At 56.3% G+C, this 16,492-nt stretch overlaps 1 protein-coding gene across 1 annotated transcript in view; it reads right to left on the bottom strand.

Moving 5' to 3' along the window:
* Positions 1-6,056: 6,056 nt before the first annotated feature.
* The window catches only part of HS6ST1 (heparan sulfate 6-O-sulfotransferase 1), a 44,491-nt gene continuing 34,055 nt past the window's right edge, over positions 6,057-16,492 (bottom strand). Inside the window, exon 2 of the mRNA XM_045869102.3 lies at positions 6,057-9,627. Coding sequence (XP_045725058.1) covers positions 8,919-9,627 — 709 coding nt within the window. The 3' untranslated portion in view covers positions 6,057-8,918. The remainder of the gene's footprint in view (positions 9,628-16,492) is intronic.

The raw sequence follows: 16,492 nt of genomic DNA, 5'->3' as shown, positions 1-16,492 counted from the left end.
AGAAAGAAAGACAGACTTGGTCAGGATTACTCTCTGATTATTCCAGCAAAATGATGTGAAACAGGTGTTTGCAAAGTCCCACATCCTTGAGCCCCACATCAGAACCTGGGAGACCCTGGTCCAGGCTGTCGGCCGGTGTCCCCTCCTGTTTTGGGGGCTTGGAGCCTGAATGGCAGCCCGAGTGTCTGCATTTGGCTCACATGCAGGCTTTTTACCATGATGGTTTCATTTTGAAAAACATAAAACCATACAGAAAAGTACAAAGCATAACATGACAAACCCCCATGTACCCAGAAATGACAGTTGCTGTTCCTCTTTCTACCTTGTTTTCACCTTATAATATGTAAAATGTTCTAGATTAAGTTGAAGTTCCCATATTCCTCTAGACTGAATCCCACTCTCTCTGTGTTCTGTGAACTCTGAGAAAATCACTGTCATGAGTTTACCTCTTGTCTTCCATTTTGCTTTAGTTTTAATTTTCAGCCATCTGGTTTTGATCAGGTAATTTATTCATGTTTTCAAAATTCAGAAGGGACAAAAGGATACCTGGGAAAGAGCCCTTCCCCACGTCCCCCAGCATGTGTGTGAGCCAAGAGCAGCAGGTGGGCAGTCTTAAAACAGCACCTCCCCAGCAATTGCTGGAATGGAGGTGTTGTTACTTGGGCTGCAGCCTTCAGCTGTGTTGCCTTTGCAGAAATACCATCTTTAGTGGCCATGCCATGTAGCTCATTGTCGTTAGGATTAAGTTTACTAAGAGAGACAGAAGATCCAAGCAGCAGCTTAAGCAAGGTACACGTTTATTTCTCTCTTATGTGTTTTGAGGTAGGCGGCCCAAAGCTGGTAGGGTGGTTCCACAATCATCAGGGACCTATCCTGGTGCTCAACCATCCTCAACATGAGGCTTCTACTTCATGGTCCAAAATGGCTGCTTCACCTCCAGCCATCACATCCTTATCCTAGCCATTGTCAGGAAGGAAGGAAGGTCCACTGCTCCTCTTTCAGGATTGTGTCCTGAAGCTGCAAGTGCCATCTCTTGCACACTGTTGGCCAGAGTTTAGTGGTGTAGCCACATCTTGTTGTGAGGGGCTGGGGAGTGTAGTTGCTGGCTGGCTGTGGTCCCATTGATCCGTGAAGGTTCTATCGCTACGGAAGGAGGGGAGGAAAGGTATCAAGGGATAGCTGGCAGGCTCTCCTGCGACGCCCGAGTTTAAAATCCACTTCCTGCATGAAGTGCCGGCTGCAAACAGGCAGGGACTCCAGGCCACTTCCCAAGCAACACCTCTCAGCGTGCTCGGCAAGAACAATGTGAGTGAGACAGGCAGGTCTGGTTGCTCTGGAAGCCTTGTTCCCCTGGAGGCCCTTCTTGCCAGGGGCCCTCAGAGCAGCCCTCGTGTGTGCAGCTTTGTCACACGGCAGGCCACTCCCTGGAGATGGCAGTGTGGAACTGCTAAGCTGAAATGTTTGGCTCCTCACAAACAATGCTGTCCTGAGCTCCCGGGACCCTGAATCCGGCCTCGTGGCTCCTGGGGAAGGGCAGGCACCATCGAGAACAAAGCAGCACTGCCTGGCCCCAGCCACAAGGCTCCAGGCTGGCTCCCTCGAGTCCTGGAGAGCCTGCGTCTTGAAAGCTTGGCTTTTTGTTTGAGAAAGAAAAGTAGCTTCTTTCCCTAGGCTTCCTTTCACAGAGAAGACTCCAGGGTTCTGATGAGCTACAGAGTGGAGCAGGAGGATGGGGCTGGTGAGGACAAGCCCATCAGGAGGGAGGGTGGGAAGCTGGGGGCCCTGGGGTGGGACGACTCAGGAAGAGAGGAAGGGGAAGGCACCCTGGGGCTCCGTCCACCACCTTCACCAGGGCCAGGCACTGGAAACAACATGGATGGGCTGAGAGCGAGGCAGGAAGAGGGACAATCCCCCAGCCTGTTTGGGACCTCGGAGCCGTGCATTTGCAGGATGGGGCTGCTGCAGTGGAGTAGAAATGGTAGTTGGCAAATGTGGACAGAAAGCAGGCCTCCTGTGGCTGGTGGGAGGGTAACAAGAACCCTGCCTGCCCTGGGGGTGGGGGTCCCCTCAGCATGGGGAGGGGCTGGAGAGAGGGGTGGCAGCGCCGGGAGAGCTGAGGTGGGGGCTCATCAGCAGATCATCAGAAGGGACAGACTGGCTCTCGGGAGGGATCTCTGTGCCTCACCCAAGACATGAGGTTAGACCCCGAGTCCTCACTGTCCTGGACACCCTGCAATGGAGCTGGTGAGGACAGAGGCTGGAGGTCCTAAGCAGGACCTGATGGCCTTCTTGACAAGGTGGCTGGGGGGTCAGCAAAGGGGGGGGAACATGTGTGAGTACCCTGCCACCCATCACTGGGGGATAGGAGCGTCCTCTGGGCCCTGATGTCGTCCAGAGAGGAGGGGAGGCAGGGGAGGACAGGGAGAGTCCTAACACACCATTTCTAACTAGTAGAGACGTTAACTTGAACAAATAAAAAAAAAAAAATTAAACCCATGTCAGAGGGACTGGAGAGTTGAAGTCAGGATGTGAGCAGTTTCTTTACAAAGGGCATGTTTTGGGGCACGTGTGGGCAGTGCCATGTAAATTCCTCCCCTGGGCCTGCCCAGGAGTCCAGGTCCCTCGTGGAGCCTAGAGCCACAGCCGAGGATGCCCCAGGACTGGGTGGGCTGCACTGGGAATGGAGGGAAGTGGGAGGCCCAGCAGGTGTGGCAGGGAGAGAAGGAGGGCTGGGTGACCCACCCAACTTCTAGGAGCGGGAAACAAGATGGTGCTGATCAGGTGGGGATGGATAGGGCAGGCAGGCAGGGGACCTGGAAAATTGTCATGGTCCTTTGAGGAACCATGGTGTGCCCATAGGCTGGGGCCCGTGTGGCTTTGCTCGATGGTGGGCGGCACAGAGGGTGTGATCGAGCTGGTGGTGGGAAGGATCAGGAGTCTGTGTGCCCTCCCCCGAGGCTTGTTCGGGGTCAGAGCTGGAGCAGGAGAGGAAGACCCAGTCTGCGATGTGCCCTGCCCGGGTCCGGCTCCTCCTTCTCATTCCACAGAGAGGTGCTGAAGGCAGGTCGGTGGTCTAGTCGGAATCTGAACCCCGATCTGACAACAGGCTGTAGGTTTCTTCTTGCCACAGCAGGGAGAGGAGCCAAGACCAGCTCCTCGTAGGGGGCGGTCTCCTGGGCCACGGAGGTGAAGCCCTTCCAGCTAGGCCTTGTCAGGGGGGCTGGGTGCCCACCCCAGTGCACTAGGACAGGAGCTTGTGGGGAGGGGGCTGGTCAGCCAGAAGGGGATGTGGGCAAAGAGTCCCCACGACATCGATACACACGGCTTCCGCTGGAGGCCACCTAGGCTTGGAGGTCCCCGAGACCAGGTGTGTGTTCCCAGGAGGGGACTGTGGGCTGCCTTCCCTTGCGGTTGGTCCTCAGCACCCAGGGAGCCTGTGTGCTCTGGGCAGGGAGTGTGGGGGGTGGAAGATGGGCTCCTTCCTGTGCCACCAAAAAGGGTACCATGCCCAGGTGGGGTGAGTAGAGGCTACTTTCCTCCAGGAAGACAGAATTGGAACCAGAGAGCACTGTATGAGGACAAGTGCCTGCTAGAAGGTTTTTGGGGTGAGGATCCAGGGAAAGCAAGTTAGTCGCAGGCCCACCCCAGGAAGTGGCAGCTGTTGGTCCCGGTAGGAGTGTCGGGTGTGGAGAGGGGACAGTGGGGGAAGCAGTGGTGGGCTGGATGGGACCGGGTGGCCTGGCCATGATGGGGAGGGGGTCTGGTCCAAACCCAGAGATCAGAGGAGCTCGGTCAGACTCGAGTTTGCCCAGTAGCGCGGGAGGGGCGGGGCGCACAATGGGAGGATGGCATCCACCTGCTGGGTGGCACAGGGGAGGCTACTGCTGAGTGCAGGGAGGGGGTGAGGGGCTGGGCAGGACCCAGGAGCCTCCCCACCTCAGTCTCAGGAAGGTTTGAAAGGGGCCTCCAACTTTATTTTTATTTTTTTGAGAGAGCGAGAGAGCTGTGCAAAGGGGGGAGGGGGGAAGGGCAGAGGGAGAAGAAGAGAGAGGATCTTAAGCAGGCTCCATGCCCATCGTGAGCCCCACTTGGGGCTCGATCCCATCACCCTGAGATCATGACCTGAGCCAAAATTAGGAGTTGGACGCTTAACCGGTGGGGCCACCCAGACACCTCTAACGTAAACAGAAGTAGGAAGATGAAAAGTCTTGTCCTTGAGGGGAGGTATCCTCAGGACTGACTTTGTCTTTGTCTCATCAGGACCCTGGCCCCGCAGAGCGCAGTGGCACCGCGGGAAAGGGGAGGACACTTCCATCCTGTGTTGGGGGAATCAGGCTGCAGGCTCCAGATGAAATGTTCAGGGAGGCCAAAGCCGGGGGTGTGGGGGCCATGGGGGTGTGGCTGGCGTGCCACACAGGTCTTTCCACACTGGGGTTCCACCTGGAAGGCCTCCCTTGTGGGACTCTCTTTCTAAAGAGACGCTCCCTCACAGATTCACATGATCAAGAACACTCTGTTTGGATCTGAAGGTTGGGGTTTTAAGGGTCAGCTGTGTCTGCCCCTCCCCTTCTCCCCCCACGTGGGAGGACTCTAGCAACCAGGCAGCGGCCACCTTTGTGCCCTGGGACTGCTGTGGGGACCAGCGGTGACCCCCCTCTCCTAGGCTTCTGCTCCGCCCCTCAGCTGTTCAGGGGCTCCTCTATGAGGCCACCCTGCCCTTCCTCCCAGTTCCTCCCCCTACGTGGACAGGACGAGAGAGGAGTGTCCAGATACAGAATCTGGGAGGGGGAGGAAGGCTTGAGGTCCAAACCACTAGTTCCAACATAGCTCTCCTGGGGTCTTGCATGTGAAGTCACTGGGGACTGACTCAGCCTGCTGGGTCTCCCAGGACCCGCATGGAAATGCAAAGTTGGTGCACTCGGGCCCCTGGCCCTAGCACCATCCAGCAATGGCTAGCTCCCCACTCTGAGCAGAACAGATCCATTTCCCCCGAAGAAAAGGCAACGAGCTGACTGCTTTTATCAGCCCTGTGGTCATATCAAGACTGGGAAGTTAAGCAAGGGCTCTCCCTGTCTCATCAGAGAACTAAAATCTATCCGAGTTAGTGGCCAGAACAATCTCCCCTGAGTGGCATTTGTGGCCCAGTGTTGTACGGAATCTGATCATGAGAAGACAACCCGACTTACTCAGATGTTTTAAGAGACAACTGGTCTATGTTAAAATGTCAGCGCTAAGAAAGGGAAAAAGTGGGCAGTGCGGGGCGGGAAAGGGGTGTGGGCTAGGGGAAAGGAGACCAGAGCAGCAGGATAGCACAGCCCTCGGCTCACAAGTATGGCCTGAGGATGTTGTGGGGTAACAGGGAAATGTAGACACGGACTGTATGTTAGCTGATATTGCTGAATTTATGGTAAATTTGGGGAGATGAGAATGGGGTTGAGTTTTATAGCAAAATGTCATTTCTCAGGAGCTACACGCTGATGTGGTTAGAAGTATTCTGAGGACTGCAACTTATTTTCAAATATTTCGGAAAACCGTGCATCTGAGTGTATGTGTGAATGTGTACACGCGTGTTTGTGTGGACTCGTGTATGCATGTGTGTACAGAGAGAGCAAGTGTGAGTGCAGGACAGTGAAACCTGACAGAATGTTAATTCAGGCAAATCTAGGCTAAGGGTTGGTGGGTGACCACGAGCTATTCTTTTGCTTTGTCGTTGGCAGTCTTTCCATATTAAAAGTTGAGGAGAAAGAGGTCACCGAGAAGCACACGGTGTCTGCATTACTCAGCCTTACTTTGAGCTGGGGCCCTGTGTTCAAGTGCTACAGCAGATGATTACTAAACCGGGCTTTGTGGTGACAACAGGTGCCTTTCACAAAGCACTGCATAAGTGAGAAAGTGTGTGAATGCCTCCTTCCTGGGCTGCCTGCACTCGAGGGAGGCCCCCGCCGCTGCCACCAGCCCTGTGCTCGGATGCTCACTTTGACAATCAAACCCCGAAGGTCCGGCCATGCCGCGTTGGGCGGATGATTGTCACCACAGACCACAGCACACCTGTGCTCCTTGTCAAAGGTTTATTTCATCTGCTAACATTCATTCCTGACCTAGACAAAAACAATTAGATGATTATGACTTGCTTTTCCATCACCAACTTGTTTGTCTTGTATGAATAACCAAAAGATTTCTTCTCAACATTTTTTTTTTTTAATAAGAAGCTATAAATAAATAAAGCTTTAAACACTCCTGGGTTCAAGTTAAACACTTCCAGTTCCCAAAAATGTCACAGACTCATTGCTTGGACAGTTCTGCCATCCCTGGTTCTCCTCCGGAAGGGGCCGTTGCAGGTCTGTGTGGGGAGTGGGCTGTTTGCTCCCTGCGTGTTGCCTCTGTCCTCTGGGCCCTGGGCAGGGCACCCCTTCTGTGGGGCCCCAGCGGGTGGCAGCGTCGGAGATGCTGCAGGCACGAGGAACCTTCACCTCTACGCAGGTGGCCTGAGCCGAAGTGCTGGACTGGAGACTTGAGGGGCCTAGGGGCACTGGCAGCTGGTGCTGTCTCTGGGCACCTTGGCCTGGGTGCTGGCCCCAGACGGGACCACTTTCCAGAGGCAGCAAAGAAACCAAGGAGAGACCCGTGTTTCCGTGTGAACTGGGACAACGGATCATAAGTTAAAACATTCCAATATGTACAAAACAGATCTTACACTCAAGCCTGCACACACAGGAAGCCCACCTCGAGGAGGGCCGGGTGCCCAGGGACTGGGGCAGAACAGGGCCGAGCTTTCCATGTATGCCCTGGAATTGACCACCTCCTGATGGAGGCCACAGCAAGCCTCCAGCACCTGACGTGCTTGTGCAAGACCCCAGAATTCTCATGAACGCGTCCCGCCCTCCTCCCTGGAGCATGTCCATCCCAAAGGATGAGTGTTAGAACAGATCCCCCAAGCTGACCTTCACTACCCCTTGAAAGAACCACTAAATCACCTGGACGCTCGCCTGCTCAGCATGACGCACCCACTCTGCGGGGTAGTCCCGGGCTGGGCTGGCATGGTGCCCATCCCAGGCTGCTGACCACTGCCCTTGGACTACAAGATGAAGTGGTCGGTGTAGGAAGCAGGAGGTATGGGCACCATCCCTATGCCAGGCAGGCAAAGACTAAAGGCTGCTTCTTCCTGGGGGGCCACCTCATTTGACAGCACATTAGCATTTCCTGTGCTATGGAAGTTTCCTTGCTTCCACGCCTCTGTGGTGGGACAGCTGTGATGGCTGAAGAGAACCTGGGGCAGGGAGGAGAATTCTACCCCGGTAGAATCTGCCCACGAGGCTGCTGCCCTCCAGCAGGCCAGCCCTGGCCCTCACTGCCCTTGGGCCTGCAGGCCCGTGTGGGTCCTCTCCTGGAGAGACAGGGCACTCTTCCACCTTGGGTGTGGGACTCACACTCTGCTCTCAGAGCCCAGGTCTTGGGCCTCATGTGGGGAGAGCACCCCCAGAGGAGACAGTGGCCTGGCCTCCTGGAGCACAAGAGGGATAGGGCAGGGGGGGAAGTGTCTACAACGGATATGGAACATGGCTTCTCCAATCTGCAGGGCTGCCAGGACCAGGGCCTGACCAGCTTGTGGGCAGGGGGTGGTCAAAGGGAAATACAGGGAGAGGCTGGGGTGGGAAGGGCCGTGCATGTGGGTGCTAGGGAGCCACCGAGAGCATTTCTTCCAACTCTAGTTGAGAATCTGAGGGTCTGAGTCCCCTCTCCTGGCCATACAGAACCACCACGGCCCCAAGATATGGTTCATGGGCAGCAGGTGCAGTCTGCTGTGCTCTGGCCAATGGAGGCTTGATTGTACTTTTGCACATGGGGTTGTGGGAACAGTGGGGTATGAACCCTGAATAAATGTCCAAGCGATGAGCCCGGGGCCAGGGACAGTCTACCAAATCTCAGAGGGTCAGAAAGGTAAATGGGGCGGGGGAAACTCTCCTCCTGTCTAGCTGGTCTGGCTAGGTGGTCACCCCCAAAGGCCAGTTGAGGGGGGAGGCTTGGACACAGGTGGCAGCATCCTTGGACACAGCCTTCCCACTCCTGGGATGCACTTTGCCCACAGAATGGGGGTAGTGCATGTGGGCCCATCTCCCTGCAGCCCTCCTCAGCCTGAGGACTAAGGGAAATGGGGGGGGAGGGGCCCCAGATGGTGTGCTTTGATCTCCTGACCCAAAGCATGAAGCCAGACTGTGCGTTTCGACCTTGGGCCCGAGAGAGAGTGGGCTTCCCAGGGGAAGGACTAGAGTCTTCTCGGCTTCAGGCAAGGTGGGCCCTGACCGTTGAAGATGGGTGAGCTAGGAGCTCCATTCCTGAGGACACCTCAAGGGGCTGCCTGTGTGCCCAGGGAAGGGGTTCACTCAGGCCCAGGGACACCAGGGCCACCAGAGGCCAAGGGACTGCCTGGGTGGCCTGAGCCTGGGAAGGCGCCTGGAGCTGGTGTCAGGCCGTTGCTGGCCTGTGGTGGTGAGAGAGCAAGCAGGGGTGCATGGTGGGGGTAGGATGCACTCCTGGGGGGCGAGTCTCATCTCCACTCTCTTTTTCTTGTCTTCAGACCTCCGGCCGCTGTGAGTGAGCTGAGGCCAGGAAAACGGGGACGCGACCTGCCCCTGGCCCCTGCCTGGGGCGTCCCTAAGCACACTCTCCTCCGGCCTGGGGGGAGTCGCACTGGTTGATTCCTCACAGCCCTGGTCTGGGAGGGAACCGTGAGAACCAGCCCCGCCGGCGCCACGTCCCACTCCCTCATCCTTGTTCAGCACGCATCTACCTTCTGGAGAGCGCATCTGGGACCCCCTTCCCACCAGAGTTCTAGGGTGGGGTGGTCTGTCTGTCTCACTTCACCTCCCCTCTCCCGCCCCCCGCCCCCAAAGGACCCCCCCCCCCAAGGCCGGCCACCACTACCACTTCTCAATGATGTGGCTCATGTAGTCCTCCGTGGGCACTCGGCCCGGCTCCTCGGCATCCTCCCGCGGCAGCGCCTCCTTGGCCCGGTGCAGCAGGCGCTCCTCCCGGCTCTTGAGGCGCTGCTCCCTGCGCTCCAGCTGCCGCTTGTACTGGTAGCGCTGCTGGAAGAGGTCCTTGGCGTAGTCGTAGAGCTGCATGTCCAGGTCGTTGAGCTCCTCAATGCGCCGGATGGTGTCCTCGTCCACCTCCACGCCGCCCGCCCGCGTGCTGTTGTACTGCATGAAGGGCCGGATGAACTTGAGGTTGAACGTCCGCTCGAACAGGTACTGCGTCTTGCGCTGGAACTCCGTCAGGCCGAAGAAGGCCATGCCCCGCAGGTTCTTCTTGGCGCTCTCCAGCAGCAGCTGGGCCCGCTTGCCCTCGGGGATGAAGGACAGGTTGTAGCAGCCCACCAGGCTCAGGTCGGCCAGCATGCGCACCTGGCGGTTGTTGGCCAGGTTGTAGGGGCAGTCCATGAACTCCTGCAGTGTGCAGCCCGACCAGTCTGTGCCCTCATAGCAGGGCGGCAGCTCCTCGGGCGTGGGCGTGCGCCCGTCACACATGTGCAGCGACGTCTTCCACGTGGCCCCCCGCTGCACGTGCCGCCACTCGCTCAGGTAGCGGGACACGGGGTCTCGCAGCAGGGTGATGTAGTAGAACTTCCTGTAATGAGATGGGGACGGGGGTAAGGTAAGGGCACAAATCTGACTGCTTTGGGTGTATCCTGGGGGACCCACCATTATGTCCTCCAAACAGCCACTTCTGGGTGAGAAACCCAGGATCGGAGAGGTGACCTAACCTGCAAAGGGTACACAGTCACCCTTGTGTCTGTCAGCCGTGACCATCACGGTGTCATCCCGTAGCGCCTGGCCTCAGTGCCTCCTGAACCCTGGGTCCAGGGTCTTCTCCTGAGCCCCAAGGCCGCCCTCCTGTCTGCTCACTCCTCAGGAGGGACAACCTGTCTTTGCCCTGCGGTGGGGCAGAGTAGGGGGCCCCAGAGCTGATGCCACCTGGAACCAGTGGTTTAAAGAGCTGCTCACAGTGGCCGGCTAGGTGCTGTTCAAGGGGCCACTCGGCAGAAGTCACTCACAGTCCCAGGCTGCACGTGCAGACCTGGTCAGGGCCTCCAGCAGGCCCACTCCACCCCTGCTCCAGTGGGGCAGGGGCGCCAGTAGACCACCCAACCCAGGACCCACCATTTATTCTTGTGCCCCGGGAACTGCTTCCACGCCAGGAAGTCAGGCGTCCCTCCAGATGCCACCTCCCTGCGCTGTATGGAAGGGGCATCTACACCATGGGAGAAATGACTCCCTGTATGACAGGCATGTCCCTGCCCAGCAGGATGACTGGCCTGATGGCACCAGGACACAGCGGACAGTGGGGCGGCTGCCAGATGTTCCTGTGACAGGCCTGGAGTGGGTGGGTCCACCCCAGACAGGTCATTCCTGGAAGCCTCTCCTCCTGGGCTGGGAGAACCGGCGGCCTGTGCCCGGTGGGAGCAGTCCCAGGCCAAGGAGCGCCACTCCTGGGGCGGGGAAGCTCCCGGAAGGAACTGCCCCCTCTGCCCCAGACAGCAGTGTGAGAGTGCATCCACACTGCCCCTCCTCACTGAGGCCCAATGAAGAGCACCCAATAATTTCCCCGCCCTCACACTGCCCCCTGCGAGAGCTACAGGGGCACAAAGCACCTCGAGGGGCCTGCTGGCAGTGTGCGGATCTGACTACACAACTCCCAGGGGGCCCTGGGGGGTGGGCATGGCAACTGGCAAAAGCAAAGGTGGTGGGGTACAACTGCAGGTCACCCCAGGCTGAGAGGGGAGCAGCTAGAAAACTGCAGGGGGGTGGGTCTGAAGCACCTTCATTAGGGGCCTCAGGATCCCCCAAGCAGAGCCAGGCGTAGCCTGCCAAAGGCTCCGGGGTGGGGGTGGGGGGCAGCAGAGGGAAAGACTGGTCCTTCTATGCAGACTGCTGAGGAGACAGGGCAGCAGTCGGCCACCTGACGTTCCCTGTTGCTCCCATTGGCTGGTACTGGGTCACCCCGGGGACAAGGCAGACAGTGGAGAGCACCTGGGCAGTGGGGGTCAGGGGCATCTTCCTCAGCAGAGAGTGGAGGGCAGGACAGCGGGCATCCTGACCACCAACTCCTCTCTGAGGCCTGGGGTCTGCTCTGTGATTGCCGCCTCGGGCCCTTGTTTGCACTGGAAGCGCCCTCCCCGCGTACCGGGCCCCAGCCTCGGCACTGACCGCTTGCTTCAGGTGCTCCAGCTCCCACAGTGTGGGGAGCCCTGCATCCATCTGACCCCAGCTCCTGCGGGACACACTTCGGGGGCTCTTGCTGCCCTTGGCAGATGCACAAAGGGCCACCTGCACCCTCCTAGGCCCTCTGTGACCAGCGGACCTCCTTTTGACCCTCTCCCTGGCTCCTGGGGAGAAACCCCAGGGCCTTGGCACAAGCTGTGTTCTCTTCCCTCTCTGCTTCATCAGCTGACTTCGGCTCATCCTTCAGACCTCAGCTGGTGCCACCTCCGTGGGCCACTGTCCCAGCAGTAACTTCACACTGACCTCTCAGCTCACTTGACCAGAGCCTCCCTCAGGGGAGGGAGTGGGCAGGAAGGAAGCTGGCTCCTGTGTGTGTGCTCAGCAGGGCCAACATGACTCCCCAGGGTCGAGACTGAGATGGTCAGAGGATACAAGACAGAAGGCGCCTCAAGGAGGTCACCTCACACAGCACCTCAGCCCCCAGTGGGGGACACCAAGCCTGAGAGGTTATGCCGCTGCCTGGAGGTCCCCAGCAGCTTCAGCACTGGGGTCGGGTGGGTGGCCTCTCCTCTGCAGACCCTGGTTCGGTGAGAAAGCCCCTAAATGTGGCCAGGACAAGAAAGGTCAGTTCATTTAAGGGTCAACTTTTTAGGAATGAAGTAGAAGACATTTATAAATCCTGACCATGTCAAGTGCTTCTGAAGAGGCCAAGACAGATGGACACACAGGGATGCACCCAGAAACACACCTATGAACAAACACAGCCCCATGTGCAGGTGTCTGCTGCCTGCCCTGCCGGGTCCTGCATGTGCCCTTAGGCCCCAAGGGCAGGCTGAGGGTTACCGGGACTTCCTCCACTCCTGGAGGCCTGGGGGGCCCTGATCACTCACATGGAAATGGGCCAGCCTGGTAGTTCCTCCTGAACACAGAAAACCAGAGTTTGAGGTGTCAACTGACAGAGAGGCTTGTCTACTTGGTGCCAGCCAAGGCCAGCTGGAGTTCAACATGCCCCAAGGTGACTTCTGAGGGCAAGAACACACCGGGCACACAGAGCACGGGCTCCCCTCCCAGCGTGTGCCCCCACGGTCTTCAGGCTAAGGTCCTGTGTCCCACGATGGGGGCAGGCCTGGCAGAGCCCTCGCTGCTCCCACACCCTCACGGGTCCCTGTGGTGGGAACAGGGCCATCAGCCCTCCCACCGCTGGTGCCTCTGGGTCCTGGGGAGACCAGGTGTGGCCGTCCCCGAAGCCCTTGGCTGTGAGTCTCTCCTGTTGTATTGATGTTGGCCATCGAGGTAATGGTTACCCAGTGACCTACAGCTGCCATCTGGACAGCCAGGACTGGTGGGAGTCCTGTCCACGGAGGCAGGCCAGCCTGCTTTTCAAGTCCCTCTGCTCCCAGCCCACGAGGGTGTGTGACTCGCCCAGGGTCACACAGCAAATCAATAGGCAGGACGAGTTCAGGCTGCTTCCTCAAGCTGTGGTGCGAGCTGCCCTGTGCCTGGTTAGATAGCTGGGCTGCCAGGGTGTTTGAAGGCTTAAGGGCCCATGGGTGGGGTCACTGAGGGGTCTCCAAGGGTACAGTAGGCGCTGGTGTGTCTGGCAGGTTCCAGAAGATGCAGATGAGTCTTCTGGTCCTTGGAGCTTCCTGTTTGTGGTCCCTGGTGAAGCCTGAGAAGCTGACTCCCCCTGAGCCTCTGGGGCTCACGTTGACCCCACAGCACCCTGGGCACCACGTGCGTGTTAAGCAGAGTGCCTTCTCTCCTCGCTGCATCCCTGGATGCTGGCCCAGTTGGGCAGGAACAGGGGCTCACCCATGCTACAGTGACTGGGAAGGGCATCAGGATGGCTATGTGGCACCTTCTCCGTGCAGGACATTGCCATGCCCTGGGGAATGCCCCCCCCCCCATTCTATCCCCCCCAGACATTGCTTATGGTGGAAAAAAAGGGCTCAGGCAGACTCTGGAACCTGCTCAAGGGGCCAGCAGCCCCAGGCTCCAGCTCTCGTCTGGGCAATGCAGGAGCCCCTTCAGGTGCATACACCCATAGTCTGTTGGCCCCCTAAGGAACTCATGAGCCCGATGCCCACCTCCACCTTGTCCGCCCTGGTCCTCGCTCACTGCTGCCGTGACACAGCAGGCACCTCTGGCTACAGGCCGTCCTCTGCCCAGGAGCCCTGCTCCTGTCTCCCTCACTCTGCCCTCCCTGCCCGTTATACACACCACCAGACACACTGGCTGTTTATGTTCTGGTTTATTGTCTGATGGAAGAGGGAATAGGGGCCCTGTCCAGAAGTGAACAGAGGGCAGAGTGTGGTGTGGGCCAGAAGAACCACCCCAGATGCCCGACCACACACCACATCAGGCAGCTTCCTGCCCAAGATGTGACCTGATGTACATTCTATGAAGGTGCCAAGGGGCTCATGACTCAGGGATATGAAGAACTGGGCAGGGGCCAAACAACAGTCTGCACTCTCACTGTTGTCCCCAGCACCTGCCCTCCCGTGCCCAGAGAGCTGCCACCAGGCTAATCTAGACCCTGCCCCAGAGCACAGTTCTTCCTGCACTGACATCTGGGGTCCCCCTAAAACAGGGGGCTTTCTGCCTATCACTCTCCAGCAGGATCTGTCCATTCAGGTGGTCGAAGTGCCAACCGACAAGGTTTCCAGAAAGAGGGGAGTGAGGAGGCAGAGGGGAGATGAGGAAATAATGAGAATTGGAGTATATAATTCATTTAGCCTGAAATGGCTCCCCACGTGCCCAGCAAGTAAATGTGGGGACCAGACCCAGGATTAAAGAGATGACCCATGCAGCACCTGGACAGAGAAACGGAATACATAAAGAGGACTCGTTGTCATAAAGGGACCCACTTTCTCTGTAGCAATAACATATGCTACAAATCAATGAAGCCACGGCTTCAGAATGCTGAGGGAAAATGACCAGTGACATGTCAGACCCCACCAAGCTATCAAGCAAATGTGAGGGGAGGTTGGAGACATTTCAGACATGCAAAAACTCAGGACATTTATTTTCCATAAATCTTGTTTTAGAAAGATATTGGGCTAGGTATCTTATTTAGTAAACAATAACAACAAAGAATTTTGCATGGGAGACAGGAACTCCAACCCAGGAGAGAGATCGAGGGTGTCAATTGTGCATCCCACTGGGCCTCCCAGGAGCAGAAGGGCAGGGGTTCCAGGAAAAAAGGGGCATGGACAGATTACCTGCTGCATCAGAACATTTGTGGAAAAAAATTCACATGGAAAAAACTATGTTATGAAGATAAAAAACAAAGCAAGTAAAAAAAAAATAGGGCTATCATTAATTCCAGGAAAAAACAAGAAGTAATATAAAAAAAGAAAATAAAGCATTCTATTAGGCAAAGGAAGTAAACAATGCTTTTAGAGACATCATAATGTAAACAGTGACTATTGATTTAATAAAAACTTGAGCTTTTTACTCTACGTGGAGGCTGGGTGGGGTATGGAGAAGGATGTGCAAAGGCTTAAGAACATTTAATCTTCATCTACCAAAATAAAAAGCAAACAGATAATGTTTAAATCAATAAATCAAGAAAGAGGATGATAAATTATTTAGAAATATGGAAGTAAGTACATGAAGAATACCGAAGAGCTGCAAGTGATAATTTGGGGAGGATGGAAAGGAAAAGCAGATCTGTTGGTTTTTACTATAAGCCTCCTGGAATGATTTGTCTTGAAGCCTGTATGTAGACTATTTTAACTAAAACATTAAAAATACAACAATGAGGAAACTGGCCAAAAAAGCGTATGGAAAGATGCTCCCCTTCATCAGTCACTGAGGAAATGGCACATTGAGCCTCTAGTGATACCCACTAGACAGGCAAACCAGAAGCGGGCCAATGCCAACTGTGAACAATTGCTTAAGGGACAGTTGTTATGGACTGTCTTCACTGAAGGCTGAAGGCACACGTACCCTGTGACCCGTGATTCCTCACCGGGAGGTGTGGGTAAGACTGTCCGTGGCTGCCCTGCCCGCGACCGCCCCAAACGTCTGCTACAGTGGCGTGTGTGCGTAAGCAGTGGTATATTCTTCCGCTGGAATACTGCTCAGCAACGCAGATGAACTCTAGTTACAACAGCTCGGGTCAGTTGAAGAAAAAGCAAATTAAGAAAATTCCACAGAGTATGATGATACTATTTATCATTTCCAAATATAAACACAGCCACAGAAAGTACTATTTAGTGATACATACATAGATGTTGAAATTATTTTAAAAAAAAAGGTGAGGAGGTGATACACACACGAATTCAAGGCAGAAGTCGGCCTCGGTGTGTGCTGGGTCAGGCGGGTGCTGGGTTGGCACTAGTACCTGGCGGCTTCCAGGGCATCAACCACTCCCTTAAGGCAGGCAATGGGGGGGTGAGGGTTATGTTACGTTTTACTTCTTGCAAACATTATGCAAATGCCTCTGTATGTTTATAAAACACTTTGTGATGAGTAACAGTTAAAAAAAGTTTTACAAACCAAACCAAGATTCTCCTTAGCAGGCCTTGCAGGTGAACTATCATTTCTGTCAAACGAGGAGCCTCAGTTCTCCAAAGTGCACCAGTCCCCTCTACTTTTGCTCCCATGCTCCCTCTGCCTGCAACCCCCCCCTCCGTTTCTACTTGTTAACACTGCCACAGCGAGTAGGGCACCCCCTATGGGCATCAGCTTTGGCTCGTGAGCTAATCAGGCATCAGTGAGCAGGCTGCTCTGTGGCCTCTCTAAGAAGGAACCGCAATTCTCTGAAGATGGAGCATCCAGTTGGTGGTTGGCTTCCCACCCAGGAGGGCCTTGGGGTGCAAACAGGGTCAGCTCCACTCTGGGGGCTCCCCTTCAGCACTGCCAGTCCCAATGCAGGGACCCTGTTTAGTGACTTGGTTGGCAAATGATGCTATTTTGGGGTGGCAAGCTTCTGGCACCTTCTCTGAGCACAGCCCTAAACCATGTCCTGGCCTAAGTGGGTGTCCATGGGACCCTGACCTCCAGGACAGGTCTCTGTGGAGCACATCTGCCTGCTCTGCCCTGGGACAGGCCCGGAAAGTTGCCCAGTGCACGGCCCAGCCCAGACTGTCCTGCCTGTGGCTGGGACACTGCCAAACAAGGCACATACTGGAACTGGAGGGGTGACGAGGAAGCCCTGCCCACATCTTCTCCCCTGAAGCCTGAGGCACAGGGGGTGCTCACCACCACTCATCCAGTTAGTGCCCTGCATGGCAAAGGACACAAACTGGCAACGCCCCCAGGTC

The sequence above is a fragment of the Mirounga angustirostris genome, unplaced genomic scaffold (assembly GCF_029215605.1).
Source record: "Mirounga angustirostris isolate CCGP_5_RB_7025 unplaced genomic scaffold, mMirAng1.0.hap1 SCAF_3, whole genome shotgun sequence".
Classification (NCBI taxonomy): Eukaryota; Metazoa; Chordata; class Mammalia; order Carnivora; family Phocidae; genus Mirounga; species Mirounga angustirostris.
The sequence above is the reverse complement of the archived record's forward strand: the minus strand, read 5'-3'. Positions and strand labels throughout refer to the sequence as shown.